This window comes from Antennarius striatus, chromosome 21 (assembly GCF_040054535.1).
Source record: "Antennarius striatus isolate MH-2024 chromosome 21, ASM4005453v1, whole genome shotgun sequence".
NCBI classification, from domain to species: domain Eukaryota; kingdom Metazoa; phylum Chordata; class Actinopteri; order Lophiiformes; family Antennariidae; genus Antennarius; species Antennarius striatus.
The window spans coordinates 13,872,727-13,900,312 of NC_090796.1; the positions used below are offsets into that span (position 1 = coordinate 13,872,727).

General features: G+C 44.2%; 1 protein-coding gene across 4 annotated transcripts in view; it reads left to right on the top strand.

Moving 5' to 3' along the window:
• Positions 1 to 256: 256 nt before the first annotated feature.
• wnk4a (WNK lysine deficient protein kinase 4a) overlaps positions 257 to 27,586 on the top strand; it is a 32,949-nt gene continuing 5,619 nt past the window's right edge. For 2 of the 4 annotated variants that reach the window (XM_068304878.1, XM_068304877.1), the window contains exons 1-15: positions 257 to 417; positions 648 to 1,304; positions 14,973 to 15,145; positions 15,433 to 15,653; positions 16,263 to 16,420; positions 18,966 to 19,054; positions 19,645 to 19,864; positions 20,499 to 20,847; positions 21,582 to 21,736; positions 22,028 to 22,101; positions 22,778 to 22,913; positions 23,208 to 23,324; positions 24,235 to 24,408; positions 25,755 to 25,809; positions 26,132 to 26,251. In XM_068304878.1, the coding sequence (XP_068160979.1) occupies positions 669 to 1,304; positions 14,973 to 15,145; positions 15,433 to 15,653; positions 16,263 to 16,420; positions 18,966 to 19,054; positions 19,645 to 19,864; positions 20,499 to 20,847; positions 21,582 to 21,736; positions 22,028 to 22,101; positions 22,778 to 22,913; positions 23,208 to 23,324; positions 24,235 to 24,408; positions 25,755 to 25,809; positions 26,132 to 26,251 (2,677 nt within the window). In that variant the 5' untranslated portion in view covers positions 257 to 417; positions 648 to 668. The remainder of the gene's footprint in view (positions 418 to 647; positions 1,305 to 14,972; positions 15,146 to 15,432; positions 15,654 to 16,262; positions 16,421 to 18,965; positions 19,055 to 19,644; positions 19,865 to 20,498; positions 20,848 to 21,581; positions 21,737 to 22,027; positions 22,102 to 22,777; positions 22,914 to 23,207; positions 23,325 to 24,234; positions 24,409 to 25,754; positions 25,810 to 26,131; positions 26,252 to 27,586) is intronic. The other 2 variants (XM_068304879.1, XM_068304880.1) reach the window with 2 other exon arrangements.

Here is a 27,586-nt window from a genome sequence, read left to right on the forward strand (position 1 = left end):
GATTTTGAAAATAATCTTAGTGGTGTTTTTTTTTTTTGTTTTTTTAGAAACCAATTTGGCATTTAAAAAAAAAAAAATCAAAACCTTGTACTGAATGTTTGGATCTTAAAAAGACTTTGCCAACACTCCACGAGTCATACTGTAATTGTTCCCTCAGGATCGCTCCGTCAGCGCGTCAGGACTCCTTGGGGCGGAGTTTGGCGCGCACACTCGGTGCGCACGGGGACGCACAGCCCTCCAGAAAGAGAGAGGGAGAGCTCTGTTGATATACACCGCTCCGTCCTTTCACCGGAGGTTATGGCAGAGGACTTTGTAAAGGCAAGACAAGAGGACGAGTCTCATTATTTAATAGGAACTATGCGCCGAATTGCGTGCGCGCTTCTTTTGTGAATCCTTTTTACGCAGCGGCTGTGACATGTAAGTACATTTTTACTCTGACTTTTTGGACTAATTTCGGGTATATTCATACTTTAAACTACAGCTACAGGTAATGGCAGCTGAGCCGTCATAGATAGAAATGTGTCAGACCTGTATGGGTGGTCAGCCTTTGTTTTTAAAGCCGCTCGCTTCGCTGACATCACGGAAAAGTAACCATCAACTTGGTAGTAACGTTACTCTTGTTTTCTTGATGCCATTTTCACATTTAGGGTCTAAATCGAGAATCTATCATGTCCCACGCACAGTTTGAGCTCCCAGGACGCGGTTTCCCTTGCCTCTCTATGGATATGAAGGACGACTGCTTATCCCGGGTCCCATCTGTGCTGAGAACGCACGGTTTGGGCGCACGAAGAAACTCTTACGGGTTGCAGAAAATCAGCATGGACATTGATTCGCCTTTATACAGCGGTGCCCTTTCTAAAGCCTTGTCCTGGTCGGCTGAGAATATCCTCACATTACCAGAGTCCAGAGCAGAGGATGAGAAAAGCGACGACTCTCCCCCGTCGCCGTCCCCTGTCTCCAGCCCGGGCGCCAGCTCCAACACGCCCCCCAGCAGCCAGGAGCGCGACACCGGCTCTCTCGGTGTAAACTGGGACCCCGTCCCCACTCATTCCAGCGCCCAGGACGTCAGCTCAGAATCCGAGAATGAACTTCAGAGCAAACAGCACAAAATCTCGCCTCGCATCACTTTTGATGCTCAGTGGGAGCAGGAGGAGAAGGAGGACGTGGAAACCAAAGCGGTGGCGACCTCTCCTGATGGAAGATACCTGAAGTTCAACATAGAGATCGGAAGGGGATCTTTCAAGACTGTCTATAAAGGACTGGACACGGAGACCACGGTGGAGGTGGCATGGTGTGAGCTACAGGTAGGATGGATTCTTTTTTTTATATGTGTGTGTGTCACTTAGAATCTGTATGGAAACATTTGCTGGAGTTTATCACAATATGATTAATTTGAAAATTGGTTGAAAACTTGCTTTTAAATTGGAAAGTAAACCAAGGTCAGGTCTGAAACCATGCTTTCCCCTCTTTCCCTACCCCACTCAGCTGACCCACACACACACACACACACACACACACCACCACCATCACCCTGTCAGGTCGGGAGTTGATGCGAGGCAGCTAATCTTCTGAATATTATTCCTCGTCGACCTTGAGTCGGCCTGTGTCAGGCCCGCTCACGGTAACCCGGGTCATCCTGTCAGCAGTCAGCTTCCACTGAACCTCTCTGGCCGCCATGATCCCCTCTAATCTCTGTTTTCATTAACAAGCCAATCTCTCGGACCACTTCACGTGCAAACAAAGAACAACTGTAAGACCATTTATATCCACCTCTGACCAGCTCCAACATTTGTGGGTGCCATTACAATCCCCACTTGGAGGAGGGACAGACCCCCACCCTCCCTCTCCCTTACTGTCCCTCTCTCCAGTCCAGATTGAAACATACAGAGGTGTCATTTCTTTTTATGCCCCACAGAGTTTGGCTCGCAGGCACCAAACAGACCGGGTAACAGCTGCTTCTTCTCTTGCCCTTGTGGCTTGATAGTGCAGTGAAGGATTTAAAGAATTAAGCTCTAAGCCTTCCCTTTACATTTGCCGTTATGCGTGACGTCAGAGGTATCAGTATCCGGCAGACGCGTCAACCCTCTCAGGTGTGAAGTTGCGCCTTTGTTCCCTTTAAAACTCAGCCATCACCAGTACACTCATCTGAAATGCATTGTGGGAGTTTTCCCTTGAAGCACCGTCTCAATAAACAATCCACGGGCCCCCGTCTTGCTTCAGGAAGTGCAGAAAGATATTGCGTCAGGGCGGAGAGGAGAATCTGCCCTCGAGACTCAAGCTTCAACAGGTTAGGGCAGGGAAAGCCTGGAGGGACCACCTGTCAGCTCACACAACAGGTGTCTGTTTGAGGGAGGGGGGGGACCAGAGGCCCTCCCAGGCTCCGACGGGGGGAGGAGATGTTGCTTTAGCTGCACCGGTGCCACCTATTTTCAGATGTTTTTTTACCTGCAATCAAGCATTTTTGGACAGAATTTTAGGTCAAAACTAGAAATTAGAAACACGGCACCGCAGTTAGGAGTCATATTAGCAACCAGCATTGCTTTTGCATCGCTCTACTTGACACATTAGCTCGGTTAAAGCTCCTTAAACGTTCCTAATAAGCTTAAAGGTTGCCATTGTTGATACGGTTCCCGTTGCGATAAGTTAGCTTCAAAAGATCTCGTTTCAGTCGCACTTCCTCACTAAAAAAAATCAGCACCAACCCCGTCCTCCCCATGCGTCCTTGATCCCGAGCTGGCTGTTGGTGGCTAAACACAATCACCCCTGTAATGTTGACAGAGCAGCAGCCGGAGGTGCGTCATTACAAGTCAGGTAGCCAATGCCTTCAGCTCTCGTCATTCTGAGCCGTAAATCTGCAGCCGCATCAGATGGCGAGGAAGGTTCCTCGTGTCGTCTGCTTGCTTCACCCAGAGACCCACTTACACTCATCTCAATCATCCAAAGGTGTTGTTAGTGTGTGATGCAGCAAACACAGGCCTGGCAGGAACTGTATGTGCCGGCACACACACACACATACACACACATATACACACAAAAATAAACAATACAATTTAGGTTCTGACATGCAAGGCCGAGGCTCATGACGGTTTCTGATGCGACAGGGCTCACGCCACCGTTCACCAACACCACCAGCCACAGGAGAAAAATGTCATTGATGTATACAAAATAAAAGCTACATCTGAAATGTAACACATGGAACAGCTAAAGAAGAACAAAATTAAACTTTAAAGACGTCTTCTTGTTTGACGTTTTGTGTATTTTAGGTGTAGGGATGGATCTGGAGACAAGGGAGACTTCATTCTGAGTTGGATGGATCGTTTTCATTCTTACAGTCGTAACATGATAAGTAACAGATGGATCTACAGAGGTCAGATCCGGTTCACGGATAAGGGAGCTTGAATTTTAAATGTGACATATTTTCGGTCACAGCGCAGATTCACACCCATCCAAAAGTTTTAATGACATTTGAATGAGCATGAATCTGCAAAATCTCAAAAAAATGCATCACATTTTTGTCGATCAGTCATGAACTACTGATGATTAGCACATGATTCCCACTCCTAGCACTGCTTCCAGTCGTTTGCGTTAACTGGTTATGTAAAGATAGTCTTCCTGGTGGCATCAATGTTCTGTCTGCTCTGGGATGCAGTGATGAAACAGATCATTAGCTAAACTGACGCACGGATCGCTGAGTACTTTCTAGTTATAATTATATTAAAGCAGATTCTGATTGGGATCATGAAGGCTGCTTTCCGGATCGTCATCCTTACGTGAACTTTCATCGATTCAGATCGGAAACATCCGGAGTTCCAGTGTGATTATTAGAGTCGGGGTTAATCATTAGAGTCATTGAGAAATTCGAGACACAGACATGCAGATGTGGCTGTAAGAGTAGAGGAAGGGAGACTTCCCAGGCGGTCGCTACCATAGCAACCGTCCCCCCCCTCCACACACAGACTCATGGGTGACTCAGGTGCCATATAGGCAACATAAACTGGGCTTTGAAGGAAACGCAGAGGTGATAAAAAATGGATGAGCCATTGTGTTGTCCCCTCCCACCTCCATTCATCTACGCTGGGGCGTAAAGAGTTTACAGCCGTCTGTCTTATGCCACCCCAACTGCTGCTTGTGCAAATGCACAATTGCTAATATAAAATGCTGATAATCAGCCGCCGTGCGTAATCGTGCACAGGAAGCTTGACACGCATCGTCACACTGAGCTGCTAGGAAACAGTGCACCGAGGCTCACGTCCTTATTGGTGGGGGGGGACTGATTTCAGATTTTGTTCAAGGGCAGCTCCTCCAACCTGAAGCAGACACACACACACACACACACACACACACACACACACATACACAACATGCTCTAAATGAGCAGCTCCACCGTGCTCTATACTTGAACTGTACTTCCTGCAGCATCTTTGTGAGCGAGGGCTAGTTTTAGAAAGCTGCACCACCAACAACTCATCAACACCGGTGGATGCATAGATACGAGCGGGGGTGGGGGGTGGGGGGGGGCATTTTAAAAAAGTTGATGCAATGCAAAAGGTTCCTGATACTGTTCTTTTTATATCTGAGTTCTTCATCAGTGCTGTCTTATTCCCAAAAGGATAATTTTGGTGCAGAGGAAGTTGATGAATTGCAGAATCAGTGATCACTTCTGTGACACAACGACTATTTAGATGTTTAAGTAAAGTTTAACGTCTCTTTTCAACTGTCTGTTACATCGGGTATCAAAGATAAGGCTAAGAATATCGCTTTTCTCAGCCAGCGGTAAGTTAGTTTGGCTTATAATAAAAACCACACAAGGGTGATTTATCTATCCTGGCTGTGTCCAAAAAAAAGTGTTCTACAAAATCACTTTTTTTATTCCTCAAATGTCAAGAACATCCTCACCAATGTGCTTATAATGGCGCTACGGATGATTCCAGCCCTGATTGGTTCATTTCAAATGATGCACAGCTCTTGTCACTACATCCCGTGAAGCGGTGATGTATTGTAATTTTAGTATTTGTGTGTTCGTCCATCCGTCCGCCAAATATCTTCACTACCGTTGCAGATAGAAAGATGAAAGAAAAAGCGCATTACTCGGGCAGCAAAGGGGATGAAAATGAGATGATGACCTTGACCTTGAGAAAACTAGGTCAAGGTCAAATTTCAACTTTTGTACATTTTTTTTTCACTGTTCTCAGGAACCGGATAAGATAGAAAGACAAAACAAAAGGCGTTATATTCAGGGAGGCAAGGGGATGAAAATTAGATCGCAACCTTGACCTTGAAAAAGTAGGTCAAAGTCAAATTTTCACTTTTATACCTTTTTTAAGGTACACATCTCAGAAACCTGATGAGATATTATCATAAAACAAAAAGCAACATTTTCAGGAAGCCAGAGGCACAGAAATGCGATGATGTCACGGGATGTTGCATTCTCAGCTTTGATGAAAGGGTTCTAAAATGGCACCTCGTCTATTCTGAACATATTAAATGGTGAAAATGTAGGACTGACTCTGAAATTTTTGTAACATTTCTTCTCACACCGGAGCAGTTAATCATTTAAATTGCTTCTTAAGCAGGAAAATCAATTGAAACCGACTCCTACGGTTGATTAACTAACAATTCATCCAAACCAGAATCTGGAGTTGACTCTTCCGTAGAGCTTTGTCCATGTTTAATCTCTTGCTCTCCAGAAAACAGGGTCACCTCAGGACTAAAAGAATGAGGAAGAGGAGGAGTGACCTGCAGCTCCCCTGCTGCACTCAGATTTGGACCCATGCGGTGAAGGTGGTTTCTTTTTGGGTTAGAAAGTCTCGTATAAAAGCAGCAGATTAGAGGTAAAGGCTGTAAAACCTTTAACACCTCCCTGCTCCGGTCTGTGCGGCCGTGAGGTTGAACGAGGTAGCACAAATCCTCTGGCAGGAGCTTCGAATTTCTATCATACCGTGTCCAGGGCTGGCCCGGGCCTCGTACTTCTTACAGGCCTCGCTGTGTAACCTTTATCTGAATGTAGCCAGTGTTCAGTGACATAACACAAGCTGAAGGCTGCCTATCTGTTCCGCTGTGGCCAACATCAACATCGTCTTTTCCTCAGGACTGGCGGAGCGAGCCAGATCCAGCTTATCAGGGCCTGCCAATGTTCTTAGAGGAGAAACTGAAGGAGGGTCCACAATGATAGCCTACATTTACACACGGCATGGCGTCACTTTTGACGTGAGCGTTGTTTGTTTGTTTGCATTAAAGCGCTCCGCGCCGTCCTAAAGGAAAGGCCGATCTGTGTCACCTATAAAACAAGTACTGTACTCAATGTGCACCCATTTGGTGATTGCCCTGCAAGATATAGCCTGTCTGTATCACACAGTTTGCACTGAGCACTGAAACTAGATAACAGTGTCTCAATGGCTGCTGTTGATAGTATGCTAGCGTCTTATTTAGGGTGGACGCTTCATTTACAAGCTCGGGCAGCACGGCGTCTTCTCGGTCAAATGTCTGAGGTTGTTAAGAGATTCAAATTTTAATTTTATTTATTTAGGTAACTTAGATCTGTGTATTTTTTTTTTTTTTTTAATGTCTGTGTGAATATCTCGTTCACATGTGGTCCTAAATCAGACACTTGCGGCATCCCTTCGCTTTAGTACAAACATGTGTATGTCATTCACTTTTACATGCTAAGTAGTTTATTACATCTGCCATTGAAGATTTGAGGAGGTCATGTGACATCAGGGTGAAAACTGAAGTGAAACGTTCCTCTTTTTGTGTGATTATTATTGTTTTTCTACTTACTAATCAGGTCGAGAGTTACATTTAGAATATCTGAAGTTAGTTTTTGAGAGTTTTGATTAACAGAAAGTTCGACGTTATTTCTCAGATAAACCAACCGGGGTTGCCAGATATACAAACTCTGTAATCTGACCTTCTGTTTGTTTTTCTATTGTGTTTAAGACCTCGGCAAACATCTAGAATATTCTCTGAAGTCATAGCGGGGTTACGAAAATACGTAAACTGCTCTGCATGTAACACAATACACATATCTCGTGTTATTACAATGGAAAATGCGTCTGCAAGGGCAACGCTTCACAAATGGAATAAATATGGCTCTGCCAGATGCAAAGTAGGAACGCTAGGTGGAAAAAAACATAAGTGTGTTATTGGGGAAGGCTGAGTCACCGCTTTTTGTTTGGATCCTTCTGTAAATCAATTCTTCATCTGAAAGCTTTCATCAAGTGGTTTGAGACTTTGCAGCTTCCACTTTTTGTTGCTGCGGTGACCCATAATTTTATACAAGTCGTTCGTTCTGCTCCGGGTTTAACAGACGGCGAGCTCCTTTCTAGACAACAGGCATCCGAGACCCTTTCAAAATAAAAGCAGCATCCATTCTGCCAGATCGTGATTCCACTAGGGGCACAAATATGGAGCATCTGAGCTCTGCTGGGACTTGCCTTCAACTTTCAGCCCTTGATCCCCCGTCTGTCAATATTTATCAAAGATAATCACCATATCGATGATTCTTATCATACTTCAGGCCTCTATAGAGCAATTAGAGCCATCTAGCAGGTTAATTGCGTGTCACACACTCAGTGAGATGGTACTAAAAAAAAAAAAGGTTCGGTTGTGATCTGTGTCAGGTGTCAGGGTAAGTTTAAATTGACCTTTTACATTGTGTGTATGTGCTGTAATGCCTGGATGTACTTCTATTCCCATGGAATGTGTCAGTAATTGTTTCGTTTGAAACATAACTCTTGATTATTTCATATTTATAGTCAAGTGTTCCTTTGACATAAAATGCAAAAATAATGTCATGGGACTCATCTTGTGCCTTTAAATGTTAGATTCTGATTGGTTGCTTTGTAGAATTCGGCAGTCGCAACGATCAAATGGAAATAATTTAAATTAATATAACTGACAGACAGTTGATTGTTTACCAGAGCTGAAAACTGGCTGACATTGGTCTGTTTTTTTTGGTTTTGGGTTTTTTTTCAGCTACCCATTCATGAAGTAACTAATTTAATCTGTTGCTTATTTTAGCAGGAAAATGACTGAACTGTCCAGAAGCGATCATATAATAGCAGCAGATGTTTATTATAATGTCCCTTAACATCTTAACATAAATCATCTGCTTTATGTAACTAATGACCTCAAACTGAGATGTGTTATGTTTTCAGGGATTAATGGTGGATAGAGAATGTAAAACCATAATTGAACAAGTGGAACCAGCTTGATTATAAATAACCTTTAATCGGTTATTAAAACCATCATAGTGATTCCAAGTGCAGAGATTTCACCACCTTTCTCTTTCGATTTTTGCTCAACATAAATCAGCATCTTACCATGTTTATTAGGCTTCATAATAAACAACAAAAAAATCTGTTATGTGCTTCAGAGAAATCCTTTCTGTCCACAGTGTTTTTTCGTTCTGACACATGATTTCCCTGCACTTTGGCCTCTGGAGAGCCTTGATTCCTGCTTCCTAAATAAACTTAAAACCCCTAAGGTTTAATAGCTCCTGGGGCTCTGGTAGAGGGAAAGATCGCCCCACAGGGTAACCTCTGGTCATTCCTTGACTTGACCGTGTGTGTTCGAGCCTACGGGACGGAGGTGTCAGCAGCGTAAGCTGCCATGTGACTCCTGGAATGAATTGGCCATTGGTGTACAGTAATGGCTCTGCCTGTTCGGAGGCGCGTCGCAATACCGCATCAACAAACACCGTAATGTGTTTTCTCAGTCAACAAGTCAGTTTTTTGTGTCCCTCCTGGACTTGACCCGGGCTATCTTAGTTCTCCATCTCTTCAGCGGGTTTCTAAAGTTGTATTCATGGACTAAAAATATGTGGATTTGTCTACTGGACAGGGCCGAGCCGCCGGTCGAACATGCATGAATCTTTCAAATTGTGGCCTTTTTGTGACGGGCGCCGTGAGCATACCGTCACTTTCTAAGCCATATTTGGTCCCCGGTTGCCAGCGGCGACCGATAGCACATCCTTGTTTGGACGTTGAATAAGTGACACTTGTTTCAGTTCAGTTTCAGATATCGTTTTAGGTTAAAGCGATAATAAAAGCATATCTTTGATGTTGATTTCCTATTAAAAAAAAAAAAAACCCCAAAAGAAAACATCCTTACAATCATGTCTTTCTTCGTGGCCATGAAGTGACCCAAACAATGTTGCAGCTATCGCAATATTTGGAATATCAAATGATTTTCAAGGGTTTTTGGGTTTTTTTTATCAGCTTTATGAAAAGTTTAATAAAAAAAAAATGTTATTGAAAACACAGAGATAAGAGCAGCTCCTCTGCCCGGTGAGCCTTTGGTCCATAAAATCTAAGCTTAACCGTCCTCCGGTCAGATCTCAGTCCCAACAGATGCTTGGCATATTGTTCGGGTCGGGGTACGGGATGTGTAGATAATATATCTTCTACATAATATTTAAACTTCCTCCTTAATTCTTCTTAAATAACAAGTTACATTTCTTTAAGTTGACAAAAACTCAGCCCTTTTGTTTCTTACCCTCATTTTTTCCACCTGTGTAACACCCAACCAGGCTTGAACAAACACGTATGTGTAAATACTGTTCAGCCCAGGTCTTCCACATAAATCTGGCGCCAGCAGATCTACAAACACTTGCCCCCCACCCCCCCAAGACAGACATGCCTTTAAATCATGTCATGTATGTATCTCCTTGAGCTCGTCGAGGCCCTGTGGTTCCGTCAGTAAACTGGTGGTTAATTTTAAGGAACATCTTGGATGAATTAGGGCTGAGGTAACTCTCCTAATCAGACTGGAAAGGGTTACATCTGCGACCGATTAGATCAAATCTCTCGCTCTGCACGGCTGCCATTAAAATATCAGCGGTAATCCTGAAGACCTTGAAAAATGACAGCATTATATGTTTCATAATCAGACGCAGTGGAATGATAGATGTATTTTTTTATTTATTTTTTATTTATTTATTTTTTAAATGTGGCCCACGATGTACAAAATGAAACAATAGGAAGGAGATCATGTACAATAATCCATTATAGGTGTAGATTTTAACTGGTTCAAAAACTTTCTTGCCTAGATTTCAAATGATTTTTCACCCTGATAATTATATTCATACCTGGTTTAATGTGTTTCCGCATTATTACACTCCAGAATTAGACCCAACGTTCATTCCCTGCGTTGCTTCTCTGCTGTAATAGTCAGAGCTATGTTTGGAGACGAGACTTGGACGGGCTGCATCCTCCCTGCGTCTTGTGATCTTTCCGGGTTGGCCTCAGAGTACAAAGTGTTTGTTCCTTTCACGCTCTTCTCTACAGATGCCGTTACAGTAAGAGTGCTGCCCTTCAGAGCATTTCACCAGGGTTATTTCACCAGATTTGGAGCGAACACGTCCTCTCGTCTCGGGCTGATTTTGACTTTGAGAGGTCGGCTGCAGAGTGTCACACGTCAAAGTGGTGTTCACACTTTTGTGTACACACCATTGAATTTAAGTCATAAAGGAGTGTTGTTATAAATGACCGATAAGCCAGGGAAATGCCCTAAATGTCTTACATATTGATATTGACAGTGTTGGCCTTGTAGTTTCCATTTTAGTTATTTAATGGGCACCCACTGGTGATTGTCAAATATGACATTATTTCCGCCACCTTTGAGCTGCGATGTAAAAAAAAAAGTACATAAGACAACAATTCTGAGTCTTTATAGAAAGAAATGTCATAGATTAGACGGGTTAGGAAAAGTTAAAAACTATAATTGCACAACACAAAAATAGGATTATAAAAAAGAAAGGTTTAAAGGACTGCTTTCCAAGCAAAGTGGAGTTTATAGGAGGCTAAGCGAGTTTTAATAAGACACTAAAAGCTGCCAGCAGACAGGTTAAGAGATGTTAAGAATACCAAAGTAAACAGACTAAAGATACAAGATTAAATTGGTTTTAGCCTCTCAAACATGGTGATGCAATACTTGCTCAGCTCAGTCAAACTGTATGTTCAGAGGGCAGCCTTGTGCTCGCAGAAAAATATTTGAGCTGGACTGAAATAAAGCTCAGGTCGACGTTTTGATTTATGTTTGTACATGGTGGATTCACCAAACCCTGTTGAAGGGGTCTGACGAAGAGCAGGTTTGAGCTCACGCAGACACTAGTGCAGAATTTTTATTTATTTTTTAATTATATATTTGAATTAGTTTTATTTTTCAAATGAAAGTATCAGCTGGATTGGTGATTTTGCCACTTTTTTTTATTCTCACTGGAAGAAATGAACATGAACATAATGGAAAATTGCACCTAAATGTTCGACGTAAACCTGGAAAACAGTGTTTATCGTCTCTTCATCACCCCAGTGCTTCATTTATAAGGATATGAGGCGGTACATTTTATATTTATCTGTCATTTTCAGCTCCTGTGATTTCTTTTTCAACTTTTATCTTGGGTTATCTGTTGGAAAACACTTATTAGGAGATATACAAGCGATTTTGTAATCATGCATTGAGGCTTGCAGGTAATTAGCAGGGCGCCGCCAGTCAGGTCAGATTGTGTGTGTGTGTGTGTGTGTGTATGTGTGTGTGTGTGTGAGCAGCAGTCAGAGGATGGTTTGAGTCCTCAATCCTGAGCAGATTAATGGCTCACCTCCCTCTGGCCGCTCCATTTACAGAACCAGTCAGGAAGCAGCACACAGCCGCCTCAGTGCTCGCTGGCAAACATCTAAACGCAGCGCTGCACAAGGCCACATGCCTGTTTGTACAAACTATGTGTCAGTCATGGAAGGTATGTTCTCCTGAGAGGCGTGGGGTCTGACCCCTTTTTATCTTCTTCTTTTCCCTTTGACCTCAATCTGTGAGCTTGGCAAAGCCGGTCGTCACCACCCCCACCACCCCCCCACCCCCCACGGCCCCTGAAGTCGTGCAGGTTTTCTCATGCCTACTCCTGTCGTCGAAACGCTCTCTGTGAACTCTGGTCTTTATCTGCTGAGCTTCCCGCTGTCGGCATCTGGAGAGCAGGAGTTATGGCCTGTTAACGGCGCTGTCAAGTTAACGACAGGAAGAATAAAGGAAGGATCCCATTTTGATCTGTAAAAGGGTTCAAAAAGAGGTTAAAGTAGATGCAAGAAGCATGAAATGAATGATTGAACATTTGTGCGACTGCACAAAAAAAAGGTTCTGACTTCATCCAATACTGTCTTGCTGCTTTTCTAAGACCCATAAATTACTTTCAAGGTCAATTTTTCATTCCCTTGTTGTTCAAACTGATCAGTTAGTCTATAAATGCTGTAATTAATCAATCGCTGAGACCGTGTCCTAATCACAAGGTGATTTTTTTGGTGCTTTATTTTTGACTGTATCCTTCCACGCTTGGAGATAGTCCCGGGCAAAAAACAGGATTTACCCCGTGATGACAATTAGTAACAGTCTTTATTTTTACACAAAATGAAACCACACAACAAAGTTTTTTCGCTGCTGACTTCAAAACATACAGACAGACAGTATACAATATCCAGACAATATCAACAAAGACGCCTCATACAGGTCAGCTCACCGCCAGGTGAGAACGGAGTGCTCGGTCCAACACAAAAACCCCGGAATAATTAGCTCTCGCCCTGACCCCGCCCCCCAAAAACCACCTACAAATAACCCCGAAGGGTTGAGAATTAAAAGTGTATCTGCACCGCAGCCTGGGCTTCTAACCTTTAACACACATGCCTGTGGGCTGTTAGCCGTCTGGCTGGATCCATTTTTTTTCACTTGTCCTACTTTTCTCTCTGTATCGAGTCAACATTCCGACAAAAACCCACAGTTTGTCCCCGGAGACTGGATGTTTCTTCCATCCTCGTGTGTCTGTTTAATGTAACACAACCGGGACAGTGGGTGCGTAATGAAACGACTCACACCACCCGCTCTGGGTGGAATATTGGATGAGATGTTCACTTCCTGGTTGTCGTAATAACTTCTATACTGTACCACTAACCCGACTTATGTAACTCCACTTATGGAGCACAAGCCCAAGTATTCCCATCCCCCCCCGGCTGTATGCCCCCACCCCCACACCCCACTTCCAAATCCCTCGACAAAACTCTCCCGGGAGCTCAGGATAAAATATTCACCTGGAATAGACGACAGAGGCTCCTTCACACACCATGAAAAATGGCAGACGGTTTGTTTTTACCACATGTTGCTTTCTAATGTTGTGCAATATTTCCTTCTCGGACTCATTTTTCAATGAGGGGAGGGGGGGGTGTGTTTGTGTATGTATATGTATATATATATATATATATTGCAGTCATATGTCCTGTGGAAAAATAGCTCTCTTTCCACTTGATTTCAAATGTGTATTTTCCGTTTTCTACAAAAGATTCTGGGTTATAGTTTCGTTCAGAGATGCCCCAGCCACAAATGTCGAAACGTCGGGGGCCTGCGTGCGTTTTTTGACCCGCACGACCCCCGCTCAAGCGTGTCACGCGGGGAAACTGTCCACGGGAGATCGAAGCCTTCTGCACAGGGGTCTGATGTTATCTCACTTAGACACATAAACATCTATCAACCCATAAACCTGCTGCACACACACACACCCACAGACACACACACACACACACACACACACACACACACACACACACACACACACACACACACACACACACACACACACACACACAAACACACACACCTGTTTGTCAGGACACAGTGATCCAGTGTACAACCAGGAACAATACCTCCATGTGTATGATCTATTCAGATTAAGTCATTACACCCTCACCGCCCCCCCTTTACTCCACATAATATTTCTGACAGAGGTCTCACACACCAGGGATAAGATGTTTCTGTGTCCACATCGCAAACCGATCTCCATGCATGACTGGTGACCAGTTTTGTCAGATGTGACCTCTGTGTCTTGTCCCTGGACCTGGGGGCCTCATGTTTGCGTTGTCGGTGTACCTCCATAGTCGGACAGGAGACTGACGCAGGTAGAGCCGCCTCAGCGTTAGCGTTCGACTCCACTAAAAGGAAAGTGCACACCCCCCCCCCCCCCCCCCCGTGGCGGTCGAGCTGATTGTAAGCATAAACATATGTAGAGCATTTTTCCCAGAAATCTGTCTGAATGCAGGATTCATGCTCCTGAAGGTTTTTTTTCCACTAGGCACCCAACCACAGTTTCAGCGGCTAAATTGGGCCATTCATCCGAGAGGAAACACAAAAAATGTCTTTGTGATTGCAAGTGTTTGGTTCAAGTTTGCACGGCCCTCAGAAAAAACCTCCACCTTGGCGTTTGTAAAGTCAGAGCTCCCTTTTATTGGAAAGTAAATGTGATTATGTAATCAGAGGGTCACCCTGATGGATGAACCTGGTGGTTTCCAGTCCCCCCAGCTCATTAGTTAAAGCAACATAGATTCATCAAATCGGTTCCCCTGGATTTTGCATGTTGTATTTATCGCTACCGACTTACGCAACCGGAGCAGATCTCTGAGACTCGGCTGTCAGTTCGAGCTCATTTTGCGTTTGATTGACAAAACAAACACACCCCCAGGTCCCTTTAGTCACGGGGTTTTGGAGCTTTTCACTGAGATCACATAACCTTCATCTGCAAATGTAGTTTTAGCATTTTTATTATTTTTTTAAAGCAGCAAACACTTACATTTCTTTTTCAAAAACAAACATTTACCGCCAGATTTACATCTCAGCATTTCACCCCGGTAATGTCTGCTGACGTAACTTTTAGAGATCCTTTTTTTTTTTTTTGTAGTCTTTTTTAACCTGGAAACCTGAATATGGTCTTTTTTGGAGTTTTATTTCCAGTTTTCTGCTAAAAAAAACAAAAAACTGACTGGACGATCCGTGAAAACGAAAGCACATGATGAAAAACGATGTGATGATGGGCAATGTGCAAAAATGAAATTAAAAGACTGGTGCTTCTTTGATTTTCTTACCCGTGATGCGATGACACGACACCATGGTTGTTGACAGTCAACGTGATCAGAACCAGTATGAGCTCCTTTGGATTTTCTCCTCAGACCCGAAAACTGACCAAAGCGGAGCGACAGCGCTTCAGCGAGGAAGTGGAGATGCTGAAGGGCCTGCAGCACCCCAACATCGTCCGATTCCATGACTCCTGGAAGTCGACGGTGAAGGGTCACAAGTGCATCATCCTGGTGACGGAGCTCATGACCTCAGGCACGCTCAAAACGTGAGTTTTTTTTTTTTAACTCTTTCTATTGACATCAGGTTTGCGTCACTTGCGACGGCTCACTTCTGCTTTTAATTCCATGATGAAAAAGATAGAAGGGAAGACAGAACAGCTCCACTTTGGACAGAATGTCCTGAGAGAAATTTCAGGAAATATTGCTTGAGTTAAAACTTCCCCCCTGAGGCCGTCAGAATGAAAGACGAATCGCTTCGTGACACTTTCTCTTCTTCCACCATTTTAATATGTTTAGAAAAAGGGTGTTTAGTCTTGTCCTCCTTTTGTTTTAGGTACTTGAAGAGGTTCAAGGAGATGAAACTGAAGCTGCTACAGCGCTGGAGTCGTCAGATCCTCAAAGGACTTCACTTCCTGCACACGCGGACTCCTCCCATCATCCACCGGGACCTCAAGTGTGACAACATCTTCATCACCGGCCCCACCGGCTCCGTTAAGATCGGCGATCTGGGGCTGGCGACGCTCAAAAGTGCCTCTTTTGCTAAAAGTGTCATTGGTGAGTATAAAGTTGGTGCAACAAAAAAATCAAATAAAATCTCCAGCTAATATCGTCTCAAATGTAAGTTTAAAAAGATCTAAAAGTAATTTGAAACAAAAGATCAGAGGAAAGTTGTTCTTCTCTCTCTCAATTAATCGTGCAGGTTGAATCCATTCTTATAGAGTTGATATTTTATGCACAATTACGTAGAGAATATTTTTGTTCTCTTACTGATTGACCATTTGATTGAATGAGATAAAAGCATAAACATTAACAATGGGCGAGGGTTGAGTTGGTGTTATTCACTCGTAAAACACTTTGGTGAATCCTTTTAAAGGTCAAATGTCCAGGGATAAAAAGCTTCAACTTTCCGTTTAGCACTCATTTTCTTCTTATGCTGGTTCATAGAAATATCTTTTCTAAACTTTTTTTGATGTATTTTTGTTGTAATTGATTCTATTTTTACCCAAAGGTTTTTTCCTTCTTTAGAATAAGAACATTTCTCTAGAGAAACCAACTAAATGTAATGTTACTATCGGCACATGAGGGGTTAAATGCTTTAAAAATGCGATCTAGTGGAGGCAAAGCAACATTTGATGACCTCGACCTGCGTCTGAATCCCGACAGGAACACCAGAGTTCATGGCCCCAGAGATGTACGAGGAGAAGTACGACGAGGCGGTGGACGTCTACGCTTTTGGAATGTGCATCCTGGAAATGGCCACCTCCGAGTACCCGTACTCCGAGTGCCAAAACGCCGCTCAGATCTACCGCAAAGTCACCAGCGTGAGTAAAGACTGGAGGAATCCTTTGTTTCTCTGTATTTTCTGCAGCGTCGGTCGGCTCGATGGACCTCAAGCAGGCGGATCGATCCGAGATCGGCAGTTTCTGCAGGATAGATTTTGATGAAACTCTGTCGAAGTGTTAGACTTTTAACAAGGAAGAAGGCGTGGAGTTTTTTTTTTTTAACATTAGAAGATGGAGCTAAACTACTTTAAGGATTACAGTGAAACTCGGATGTTGTTGCTGGGGCACGGGCAAGGATTCAGATAAAGGGATCAGGAGTTTCTAGAAAGCTCATTTTCCAATGGTTGAAACTACAAATGTGTAAAGAAGCAGTGCCTGGGTTAGGGTTAACGGATATGTTCAGGATTGTTCGCTAAAGCCCCACTGAGAGCGTTTTAGTAATTGTTTACATGTGTTCGCACTGGAATTAGACCTAAGAGAGGAGGATGTTGTGTATTTGTAGGGATCCGGAATCCTTGGAAACAAACGGGCCCACATGGGAGAAAAGTTTTTACCAATTACAGGCTGAGTTTTGTCCATGACAATCTCGCGGCGTAGAAACGTCTGCAGCCCACAACCACTGCACCGCTGATTGCAGTCGTGTTTACCAGTTCAAAGATCTCGTCGAACCGGTCATGAATGTTGCGTTTACTGGATTCTTGTTAGAAATGCGACAGAGGTTTTCGGCTGCCATGTTTCAAGATTATTATTTTTTTCTTTTCCCCCCCCGGGTGCCGCGTGCGGCGTCTGACGAAAGCAGGTGATGGTAGAATTATGTGTTTTGGAAAAAGTGTCTCACTCCAAACTCCACAAAGAGAGCTGTTTCTTTCCCACGTGTGGCGTGTACACAAGGCGAACAGTGTCTGACGGAGGTTGGAAATTTGAGAAAGCGACAATGCCAACAAGTCAGAGAGAAGCCTGGATCCTTCACAAACAAGACGGCGTGTTAAAGTTCCACGTGCAGTCGGACACGCTTTACCTACGGAGCGAGATTTCATTAAAATCATGTTCGCTGCCACTCTCTTGAGTTACGTTTTTACTGTAAGTTTGCGCATTGCTTAGACGCCGTTATCGCTTTATTGGTTTGGCAATAACAGTTTCCACATTATTAAAACATTTGATTTTTATGACCGACTAACTAACGAAGAAACAGAGAACTAGAAATACTGTTTGACGCGTGAAAAGCTGGACACAGACAGACACAGGAGAGTACTTAGGAGTGTTCTCCACATGGGTGGTCACAACTCCTTCAATTTAACATCAAACTAATGGATTGTAAGGGTAATAAATACCTTCTGCATGCACATTAAATTGTCAGAAAAATGTGAAGAACCAAACATTACACACATATATTGCACATCTTAATCCAAAACTTTAGAAATTAACCAGTGGTCTTAATGGTTGCCACTCTTTTTAGAATCTTTTGGAAGTTGGCTGCAGAGATTTGTTCCCATGCAACTATAGGCCTCCAAGCAATGAATATTTTTCCCTCATTCTTGGATTAATTGTTTGCTTTTAAGTTAAAACACATCTTTAAATTTTGTGTTTGTTTCTTTTCCTCAACAACAGGTCAAAACGTGTCTTTATTGTTACATAAGGGTAAGAAAATCAGGAAATATTGACATTTTAAAAAGATAAAACTTGTAAAAGCTTCATAAAACTTTGTGTACTTGACATATAAGCAGGTTTGGTGCATTTCTGCAGAATTGTTATCACGTTGAAATGTGATGCATATTTTGCTCAATTCTAATCTGGACTGCTTAACTCTGCAGAAAAGGCGCAGTGTTTCAAATTAGATTTACAGTTTAGAAAAAGTGAGTTACTGAAACAGCTGAAAAACAAGGAAGTCTCTTTGTTCTGAATGGCATTTTACATAACAAGATAACATTTTATTGATCATGCCGGATGTTTCCTGGGCTAAAATTATCATTTGAATCTCAATTCATTCTTCAAACTAGCAACAAATGACAAAAACAAAAAAAAACACCTTTTCTTCCTGTTTTCTCACAGTTTTTTTTTCACCTTAAACAGGAACAGAATTGCTGATCAGGATTTAAAAAAAACCAAACAAACAGACTTGTAGTTCGTGTATCTGCAGGCCAGACATCGTTCTGACCTCGCGTTCGCATCAGTGTTTTTACAAGACTGGGAGCTCACCAGTAATCAATGTTCATTCTGTTGATACACTCCCTTATTTCGTGTAAGTGTGTAGTCTTGCATGACTATTTTGTGTTTTGAGATAAACTCCAGGAGCTCCAGCTGGCAGGATTAGAGATCCCGTGAAGGTTTTGCATCTTGACTTTTTTTTTTTTTTTTAGATTTTTTTCTCAAGCTCTCTGTGTTTTTCTCCTCTGGGGTTCTCATGACATGAATTCAGGATTGCGTCGGCCGGTGGGAGTTTCTTCTCCCGCCTCGATCCGATCCTCTCGCACCAAAGTTGCGTGATGAAAGAAAAGAAGAGCTCAAAGCTGTTGAGCACTTTTCCAACTGTTTACACTTTATGAAGTCTCAGAGATAAATTAAACGCCTCTGATTTCGCTCACAGGGAATTAAACCTGACAGTTTCTACAAAGTCAAAGTCCCAGAGCTGAAGGAGATCATCGAGGGCTGCATTCGCATGGACAATGATGAAAGGTACAAGATCCAATTATAATGATATAACAAGCTTAAAATTATAGATTTCAATTGCACAAATTCCCATTTTATTTCGTAAACCAGCAAAAGCAATAAATAGTCCAGTTCCTAGCTCCCATCTTGCATAGATGTGATTTTATTTTTCCAGCACAAACATGTCAAATGAAATTGAATCAGATTCCATTGACATGATTCCTTACAGAACTACTTTATCAGCATTAAATCAAGGAACTAAAATGTCATGTGAGGAGAGAAAAAGGATCAATTATGGCTCAAGTGGGATAAAACAGTCCTTTAAATCACTGTTGTTCAAACTAGACGATAAGAAAATCTTATTCTCTGTAAATTCTGTTTTGAATTCAGCTAAAAACCCATAAAGCTGACAAATGTGGTAAAATATATCTTTATCGATATAACTTTGCACAAGTGGAAGACAGTCTTTATCTAAAATTAAAAAACATCCAAAAAGCAAAGCTTCCTTTATGGATCTCCAGCCATTATTTTGACCTTTTATGTTTGTACTAACTTTTGCAGGGCTTAAATAACACGACATAAATCATCTACAATCTTTTTGCCTGTTTCACCTGCAGATACACCATTCAGGACCTCCTGGATCACCCGTTCTTCCAGGAGAACAACGGCGTCCACGTGGAGCTGGCGGAGGAGGACGACACGGTGAAGTCGGGCCTGAAGCTGTGGCTGCGTATGGACGACACCAAGAAACTCCACGGGAAATACAAGGACAACAACGCCATCGAGTTCCTCTTCGAGCTCTACAAAGACGTCCCGGAGGAGGTGTCTCAAGAGATGGTAGGGGAATGACCCTTGACCCCCTGGCGGTGAAAGCAGCCTCACTAATACGCCCTGGCATCATTAAGCGTTTTTTTTCTAAACGGTTCTGTTATGATGACAGAAAGTCCCGAACACGCACCAGCGCCGATATCGAGAGCGCCTTGCGGAGCGTGTCAAGGGCACTACCCAGCATTTAATCATCCGTGGTTTGGAAATGTGAGAGCGTGTGTCAGGAAGCGGCCGAGGTCTCATCTTAAATAACATAATGGCCCTTCTCGATGGTTACGAAACGGGTCATTATGTCTTCCAGAAACCTCTGCAGAGGTCACTTTTAATGAAAAAGCACTCCGTTCCGTTCTTTCCTTGTTTACCTCTCAGCGGTAGTTTTCATCAAGATCAAATTTAGGATCTTGCCCGGGGGGACGTCTTGTCCGGCGTCGGATCAGGTGTGAGCTGACAACGTGTCGACAGGCGGGGTTCGGACTGGGTGTCCCACTCGGCTCGGATCTGTTTGTGCAAAAGTACGAACAGACAACCCGGATCTTTTTTACGACACGGATCCTGCGGGACCTCTGCAGCTTCCTCGTGGACCGTGACTGCCGTGCATACGTTCGTGTTGTGCCCTGACCGTCGCTGCTTGTTGTTCACGCAGGTCGTGCTGGGGTTCGTGTGCGAGGCGGACTTCAAGATCGTGGCCAAGGCCATCAGGGACAGGGTGAAGGCCATCAAGCGCCAGAGGGAGAAGCTGAAGCGGCAGGCGGAGGAACGGAAGAAGAAGCAAGAAGCCATAGAAGAAGAAACGGAACCCCAGCCTGCTTTCGGCAAAGGCGGGGACGCCGCGGAGTTCGCGACCCCGTCCCTGAGGCCTCCGGTACCCAACCTGTCCCCCATCACCAGCTCTGCAGACTCCGGCGTCAGCTCCAACTACCCGGCGGAACCGGAGGAGCCGGAGGCGGATCAGCACTTCCACATGCGTCGCAACAGCCTGTCTTCTGCTAACTGTGAGTTCCTGATATGACAAATTGTGCAGAGTGTTTGTCTAATGTTGTCATGAGCTGTAAAACTAGGATGTGCAGATATAAGATAGAGTTTATCACCGAGATACGATCAGACAACGCGGCTTTAATCTGAATCGTTTGCAGGAACGACAAGAACTTCTATTATCTGCACTGATGAGGCGAAGAAACACGACTGTTTGGCCTGATGGTTGTCTGTTTTTAGCGAGTTGATGGTGTTTCTGAAACATATGACGCTTGCATAATGTTTCAGTCGGAGCGTATCTGTCGGATCTGTCAAAGTTCAACTTGTGACAGTTTGATTTGTGGGACATTCAGGGCTCGGCGCTCGCAATAAAACCCCCCGGGAGACAAACATTTTCTCACGGTACGGTTGTTCCGAACAGGAAGTGCAGCTCAGTGGAGACCCGTCAGTGAAATGTGAACCTGTGGATCATCACATCGTTCAGCCCCAGCGTGCTGAATAATGTAGTCATTTATTTTATATTTAAAATAAATCAATCCTACTGATGGATTTGCTGTTTAAATAATGTCAGGATGTACTTTCCGTCCTCAGAGATGTCCAAATCCACAGTTTGGGTCGTGGGGTCGCGTCCCTGATCGGGGGGTTTTTGGGGGAGGTCATGAAATGTTTTCCATCCATACGAGAGCGGCGCAGTTTGTACCAGTCAGGAAGTCGGTCACATGCTAATCGCTTACATCCTTTTTTGTTGAAACAGCTGACTGCGAGACAGACGGCTATCTGAGCTCCTCTGGGCTTCAGGATCCGCTGGAGGCGGGCAGCTTCAGCTCCCCCGTGACGCCGCCGCGCACGCACGCCGACAACGCGCCGACCGCCAATGGTTGCCCCGTCCCAGCCCTCCGCTTCCCCTCGGTGAGTATCCTCAACGGTAGAGGTGAGGGTGTCCAGAGCGTTAAAAAAAAAAGAAAAAAAAAGAACATCCAATAGTTTTTTGTTTTTTTTAGAGGTTCTAATCGAAACCAAAGCTTCAGCTACGATGACAGAAGTCAAAAGTACAAACCAAGAGATTAAAAATAAGCCACAATAAATTCTCTGTGGGGGAAACTCCTGCCTGCTGTCCCACATTCTAGACTTCAGAAGACAAATAAAGCAAAGGAACATCATCCACGTGTTCCTCACCACATTCCTCACTTCTATTCATAGAGCATTGCTGTATCCAACAACACAGAACATGGCAACTCAGGATCCCCGAGTGGCCTCAGCTCCCCAGTGGACAGGTAATGTTCTCCTCTACTTCCTCCTGGTGTGTGTGTGTTTTTTTTTTAATTTTTAAAAACATCTGAGGGACAATGGATTCAGTTCCTTCTATATTTAGGTTAGAGGCTTGAAAATCGATGGGAAAAAAATGCATTTTTGAAGCTAAATATCGGCTCATTTTATCTGATTCTTAGTTAAAAACTCAAAATATATTATAAACAGTGATATTCTTTCGCGTATTACATCACCAAGTCAAATTGTCCTCATTTTAAAAGGTGAAAGCAGGTTTTGCTTTAGCTTCCAGTAACCGTGGAGGGTTTTTGTTTTTTTTTGTTTTTTTAAATAGAGGCTTCCAACCAGGAGGTTTGTAAATGTTTGCAGCCTTTACCTCGAGGCGAATCTGTGACCGCAAAGATCCGACAATCCCCCGCGAGACGCAATTAACCGAACCAAAGCTTTTTTTTTTTTTTTTAAATAAAAGCTGGCTGGGTGTCCTGGAGTTCTCTGAAATCTAAGACTCGTTCATTGTGTGAATGCAACAGTTCACATGGACCTGTCCCCCACCCCACCCCCACCCCCTTCTCCCTGGAGGATCAGCGGGTTCTTATCGACCGGCCTTGTTAGACCCCGTTGCTTGATTCGATTTACTCCGCGATGAATCCTTTTATTTTCTAATCGCGTTTCATTTCTTTGCAGCTACGCCTCCGACGTGACCTCGGGCCTGAGCGACGGCTACGAGGGCCTGACGGAGAAGAGCGGGAAAACGGCCGCCAGGCGAACCGCCGGGAAGCTTTTCCGGAGGAGGGCGCGGTCCAGGCTGCGCATCACGGGGGTACAGTAGACACACACGAGACTTTCGCGTCCATTAATCACTGCAAATTCCCCTTCGGCGTGTCGTAAACAAATCAAGCAGTCAGAGGCGATGATTTCATTAGTAGATTAAACGGCGTGGCTGCGTCCGGATTATGTAACGTTAACACTCATTTCTCCTCCAATCAGGACGCTGCTTCAATCTGTATCTGTGAACTCAATGCACGAGCGCTTTGCATGTTCCATCCGGCTCTCACACACACACACACACACACACACACCTGTCGTGAGCATCAATCCTCTCCTTCTCCCGCAGCTCTCCGATAAAGTGGACCGCGTGGTGGAGTGTCAGCTGCAGACGCACAACGACAAGATGGTGACCTTCAAGTTCGACCTGGACGGGGACAACCCCGAAGACATCGCCGCCGTCATGGTGAGACGTCGCCAAGGGAGCAAGAAGAACAATTTGATTTGTTTTCGACTTCAGTTTTAATGATAATAGATTTTTTTGGAGGGGGGGGGGGGTAAGTTCAGCTTTTTCTGATTCTGAGAATCGGTTTCTTTTCTGTGCAGCAGTTTCCTTCAGATTTTAATTCCCCTTCACTGAAAACCAGATTTTTTTTTTTTAGGTTTATACCTTCAAAAATATCAGGCTTTGACTATACTTCACTTGCTTCCACATTAAAATTGCCAATAATCTTTCTAACACATTCTTATTTTGACCATATCTGATTTTCAAACATGGCAACAGTTCAAAATTTAATTGTAAAAAAAAAGAAAAAAAAAGACAGCAGATGCATCAGGAGATTTTTTGGTGGCCTTTAAGTGAAATGATGCGACCTCTCCCCTCCTGCTTTGGGTTAACAGCTGTTTTATATATCGACCTCTGGGCTGGTGGTGACGCACACCAGCAGCTCCATCCTGTTATTGTCGTTAAGCTTCATTAGTTCGGAGGAGGCGTCGCTCAACAGGAGCCTGTGATGGAGCGGCGTGTGCAGGAAGACTTTTTTTTTGTTTTTTTTGTTCACTGAACACTCTGTTTTCATGACTCTTAAAAACACAGTGGACTTTTGTTTACTGAGTCTCTGCTCGGCGGGGGCTCCTGGCATCACAACAGCCCCCGTGGCTCCAGGAGCAGGGCTTTAAAATGAGCTGAATTATGCCCACGCTGACAGGACACGGTCACCACACCCTCGCCCACAATTGAAACTGGATGAATATGCAAAACTCTCCTCTAACAGCTCCTCTAACACAAAAAGCATCAGTAGATAGACTTTTCTTGACACGTTTAATAGAGCATTTAAGTTTTTTTTAAAGTTTTTTATCCTTGTTTCGTCTTCTAGGTGCACAACGAGTTCATCCTGCCGTCGGAGAAGGAGGGCTTCATCTATCGGATGGGCGACATCATCAAACGGGCCGAGTCTCTCATGGCCAAAGAGCAGACGCTCCTCTCCGTCGGGCACCGGCTTCCACAACCCGCTTTCCACAGCGGCGTGAACTCATTGTCTTCCTCACAGGTCAGCAGCAGCAGCAGCAGCGGCAGCGCTCGCTTATTTCCTGTCATCCAGTATAATAAAAGCAGGAACGGTAAATGTGAGCGTGTCGATCATGAATTATCTAAGGCAGATCCATCAATCTGGTGCAAATAAAAAGAGCTTTGGCCTCCCCGGATACGACCCCTTTAAGTGTTCTTAATTCTAACGCCGTCATGACAGAAAACACTGATTTGCAGAAAATTTCAATTTTTGCCGCCCCCCCCCCCCCCCCACACACACATCTTTTTATTCACACAATCCAGAAGTCCTCTCTAGCACGAGCACCGTAATGACCCTTCCAGCTTGTCTGCCTGAGTGAATGGGTGAAATAATTACCGTTAGAATTTATTAAACCGTTCTGATTCTGGGGAATCTGTTAAAAACTGTTAAATGGAGGCATCCGGGAGGGGAAAAAAAAAAGAAGAAGTTATTATAAGCAGTTCTACCATGTTCAAGATATGGCTCGATGCCTAATCAGGTACAGTTTGTCCACTAATGGGAAAAGAAGCAAACTGTTCAGCCAGGATATGTTCCACTCGCAGAACACAAGCAGAACAAAATGTTCTTGTGCACCCTAGTTAAAAAAAAAAAAAAGATCAAACATATTTGTTAATGATGGAGAAAAGGAATAATAAGTGGTTTCAACCTTTATTACCTTGTTCACCACGTTTCTTAATTACCCAGAACCGGTGTGGATAAATCTACCCTGGCTCCCCTCCAGAGGTTTTAAATACGCCGCATCAACCAAATCCTCCAAGAAAACCGGGACGCTCCCCTCAGCAGCGCCGTCCGGCCAACAAAAAAAAACCCCAAAAAACAGATCGAACTAGTTAAGCTAGGAAGAAAATCCCCCACAAGCCCAGAGACACATGTGTTTATCTCTTTTGTAATTGTTGTAACTGTGAGGTAGGCTGCTATTCTGGGAGTTTTGGGAAGAGACACTGAGTATAAATGGAGCTCCAGTCCCTGGGTACGCAGCTTCCTGGAGCAACCAGTGACAGGACGGGAACAGTCGCCTGCAGTCTGCAGCCTCAAGCGCAGTGATACAGTAGAAAGAATATTAATGGAGCCCATTTCTCGGTGCATATTGATGTTTTAAAGACGCCTCACAAAACACACACTTTAACACACGTTGATCTGGGCCTCTAGGTCCGGATACACCGCCTGTGATCGAAGTAGTTCCGCTCTGATTGTGATCAGAAAGTCATTTGCATGGGTAAAATTTTTCACACGTAATTAGCATCAGTTGAGATTGACTTTTTGTCCCGTGTGTGTGTGTGTTTGTGTGTGTGTGTGTGTGTGTGTGTGTTTTTGTTTTTATTTTCCAGCCCAATCTACACAGTCACACAATTCCTCGCAACAACTCCTCCTCGTCTCTCCCCGGTAAGTCTGGCCTGGGTCATAAGATGAATTTAGATAATTTGATGCTCGAGGTATTCAAACATGATATGAATTAAGCAGATTAATGTCTTATGACTGATCCTTATAACCCTTCGTAATCATTTCACCGCTGCGAGTCTGAAATTCACCTGTGAATGTTCGTAGATGTGTCGTATTAATTTGCATTTGTGTGTTTTTTAATTGCATGATCTTTACGTGTGTGTGTCTGTGTCTGTGTGTGTGTGTGTGTGTGTGTGTGCACGGCCATTCACTCATTGCATGCATGTGTGTGTGTGTGTGTGTGTGTGTGTGTGTCTTGTCTCAGACTTCAGTGTGGTTAACACGGGGGTTGGGGTGTGTGGCCCTAACGGAGACCTCTTCGGTGCAGACATTACTTCACCCGGGCGACCTCTCATACGCTCGCAGTCTTTCCACAACGCCCCAGGTAAAACAGCCATCCCTCCTCGCTCGCCCCCCCACCCCCCCACACCCCCATCCCATCGCCAAGAGGCCGAGTATTGTTCAGTGTTTCAGCACAGTGAAAAATTGTTAGTCATTTGGCAAAAAATAAATCAAAGTGAAACTCAGCTACCTCATAAACCCTCCCGCCCCTCCTCAGAGAACGTTCTCGGTATTGTTCAGACATCCACACGGCGCCATCCACCATCCCCACACCTCAAAGCCTCCGTCTGTGTCTGCCTTGCAGCAGGGCCTCTTGGGTAATTACCTCACCTGAAGGGAGCTTTTTCTTGCTTTTTTTTTTTTTTTTAGGGAGCTGTGAATGCTCTCGCTGTGGAGCTCCGGCTTTTTCTAAAGTTCTGCGATAGTCGGCAACATCTGCTTGCCAGCACAAACTCCTGCAGGATTTCTGAGAAAGACCTCCTCCTACTCCATTCTGAGCCTCCATCCCCACAGGAAGGGGGTGGGGGGGGGGGGGCATTTGAAGTCTCTTAAAGAATATATATCCTCCCCCCCCTGTTTCCCCTCTTTGCGCCTCAGCCATCTGAACATCCTCTTGTCCCGTGTCCTCTCTCCATCGGAGGTCCGCCGCCGCACGGCCGCTTTCGTAACGCTTTCTTGGCCACCTGCCATCGTCGTAGAGCTTTTTCCTAACCAATGCCTGCATGGAAAAGAAAAAAAAAAAAGTAGAGACTGGTTTGTATCATTGGCTTCATAACTGTAGCGCCATTGTTGAGGTAAATGTCAAATCTGTGGATTCATCCATCGGGATTCTAAATTATTTCCCCCAAGGAGTAGTGTGGAAATCCTGATTACTGTACTTTAATCTCTACAATCAGTGTGTGTGTGTGTGTGTGTGTGTGTGTGTGTGTGTGTGTGTGTGTGTGTGTGTGTGTGTGTGTGTGTGTGTGTGTGTGTGTGTGTGTGTGTGTGTGTGTGTGTGTGTGTGTTCATACACGTGTGTTCCATTTAAGCTCATCCAAAAATTTGTCGGACACGAGGGTTTCGCTCGTTCCATAGATGGCGAATCCCCCTCCGAGTGGCCGCGTGAGCCCGCAGGATGCAATTATCGTCAGATTCCTCTTCAAATAAACGTCCCCACCCCCCACCCCCAAACACACACACACACACACACACATAATGGAAAAACCATGAGTCCAAATGTGCAGGAAATATTTTTTCGATCCGCATGCCGTGCGTCCTGGCAGGGAGCTGAAGGGAAGAATTTGAGAAACGAACGAGTGATCTCACTCTTTTCTCTGAATCCTGAGGACAAAATTGCGCCAAATTTGCACGTTTTTACTTTTTCTCTGTGATTTTT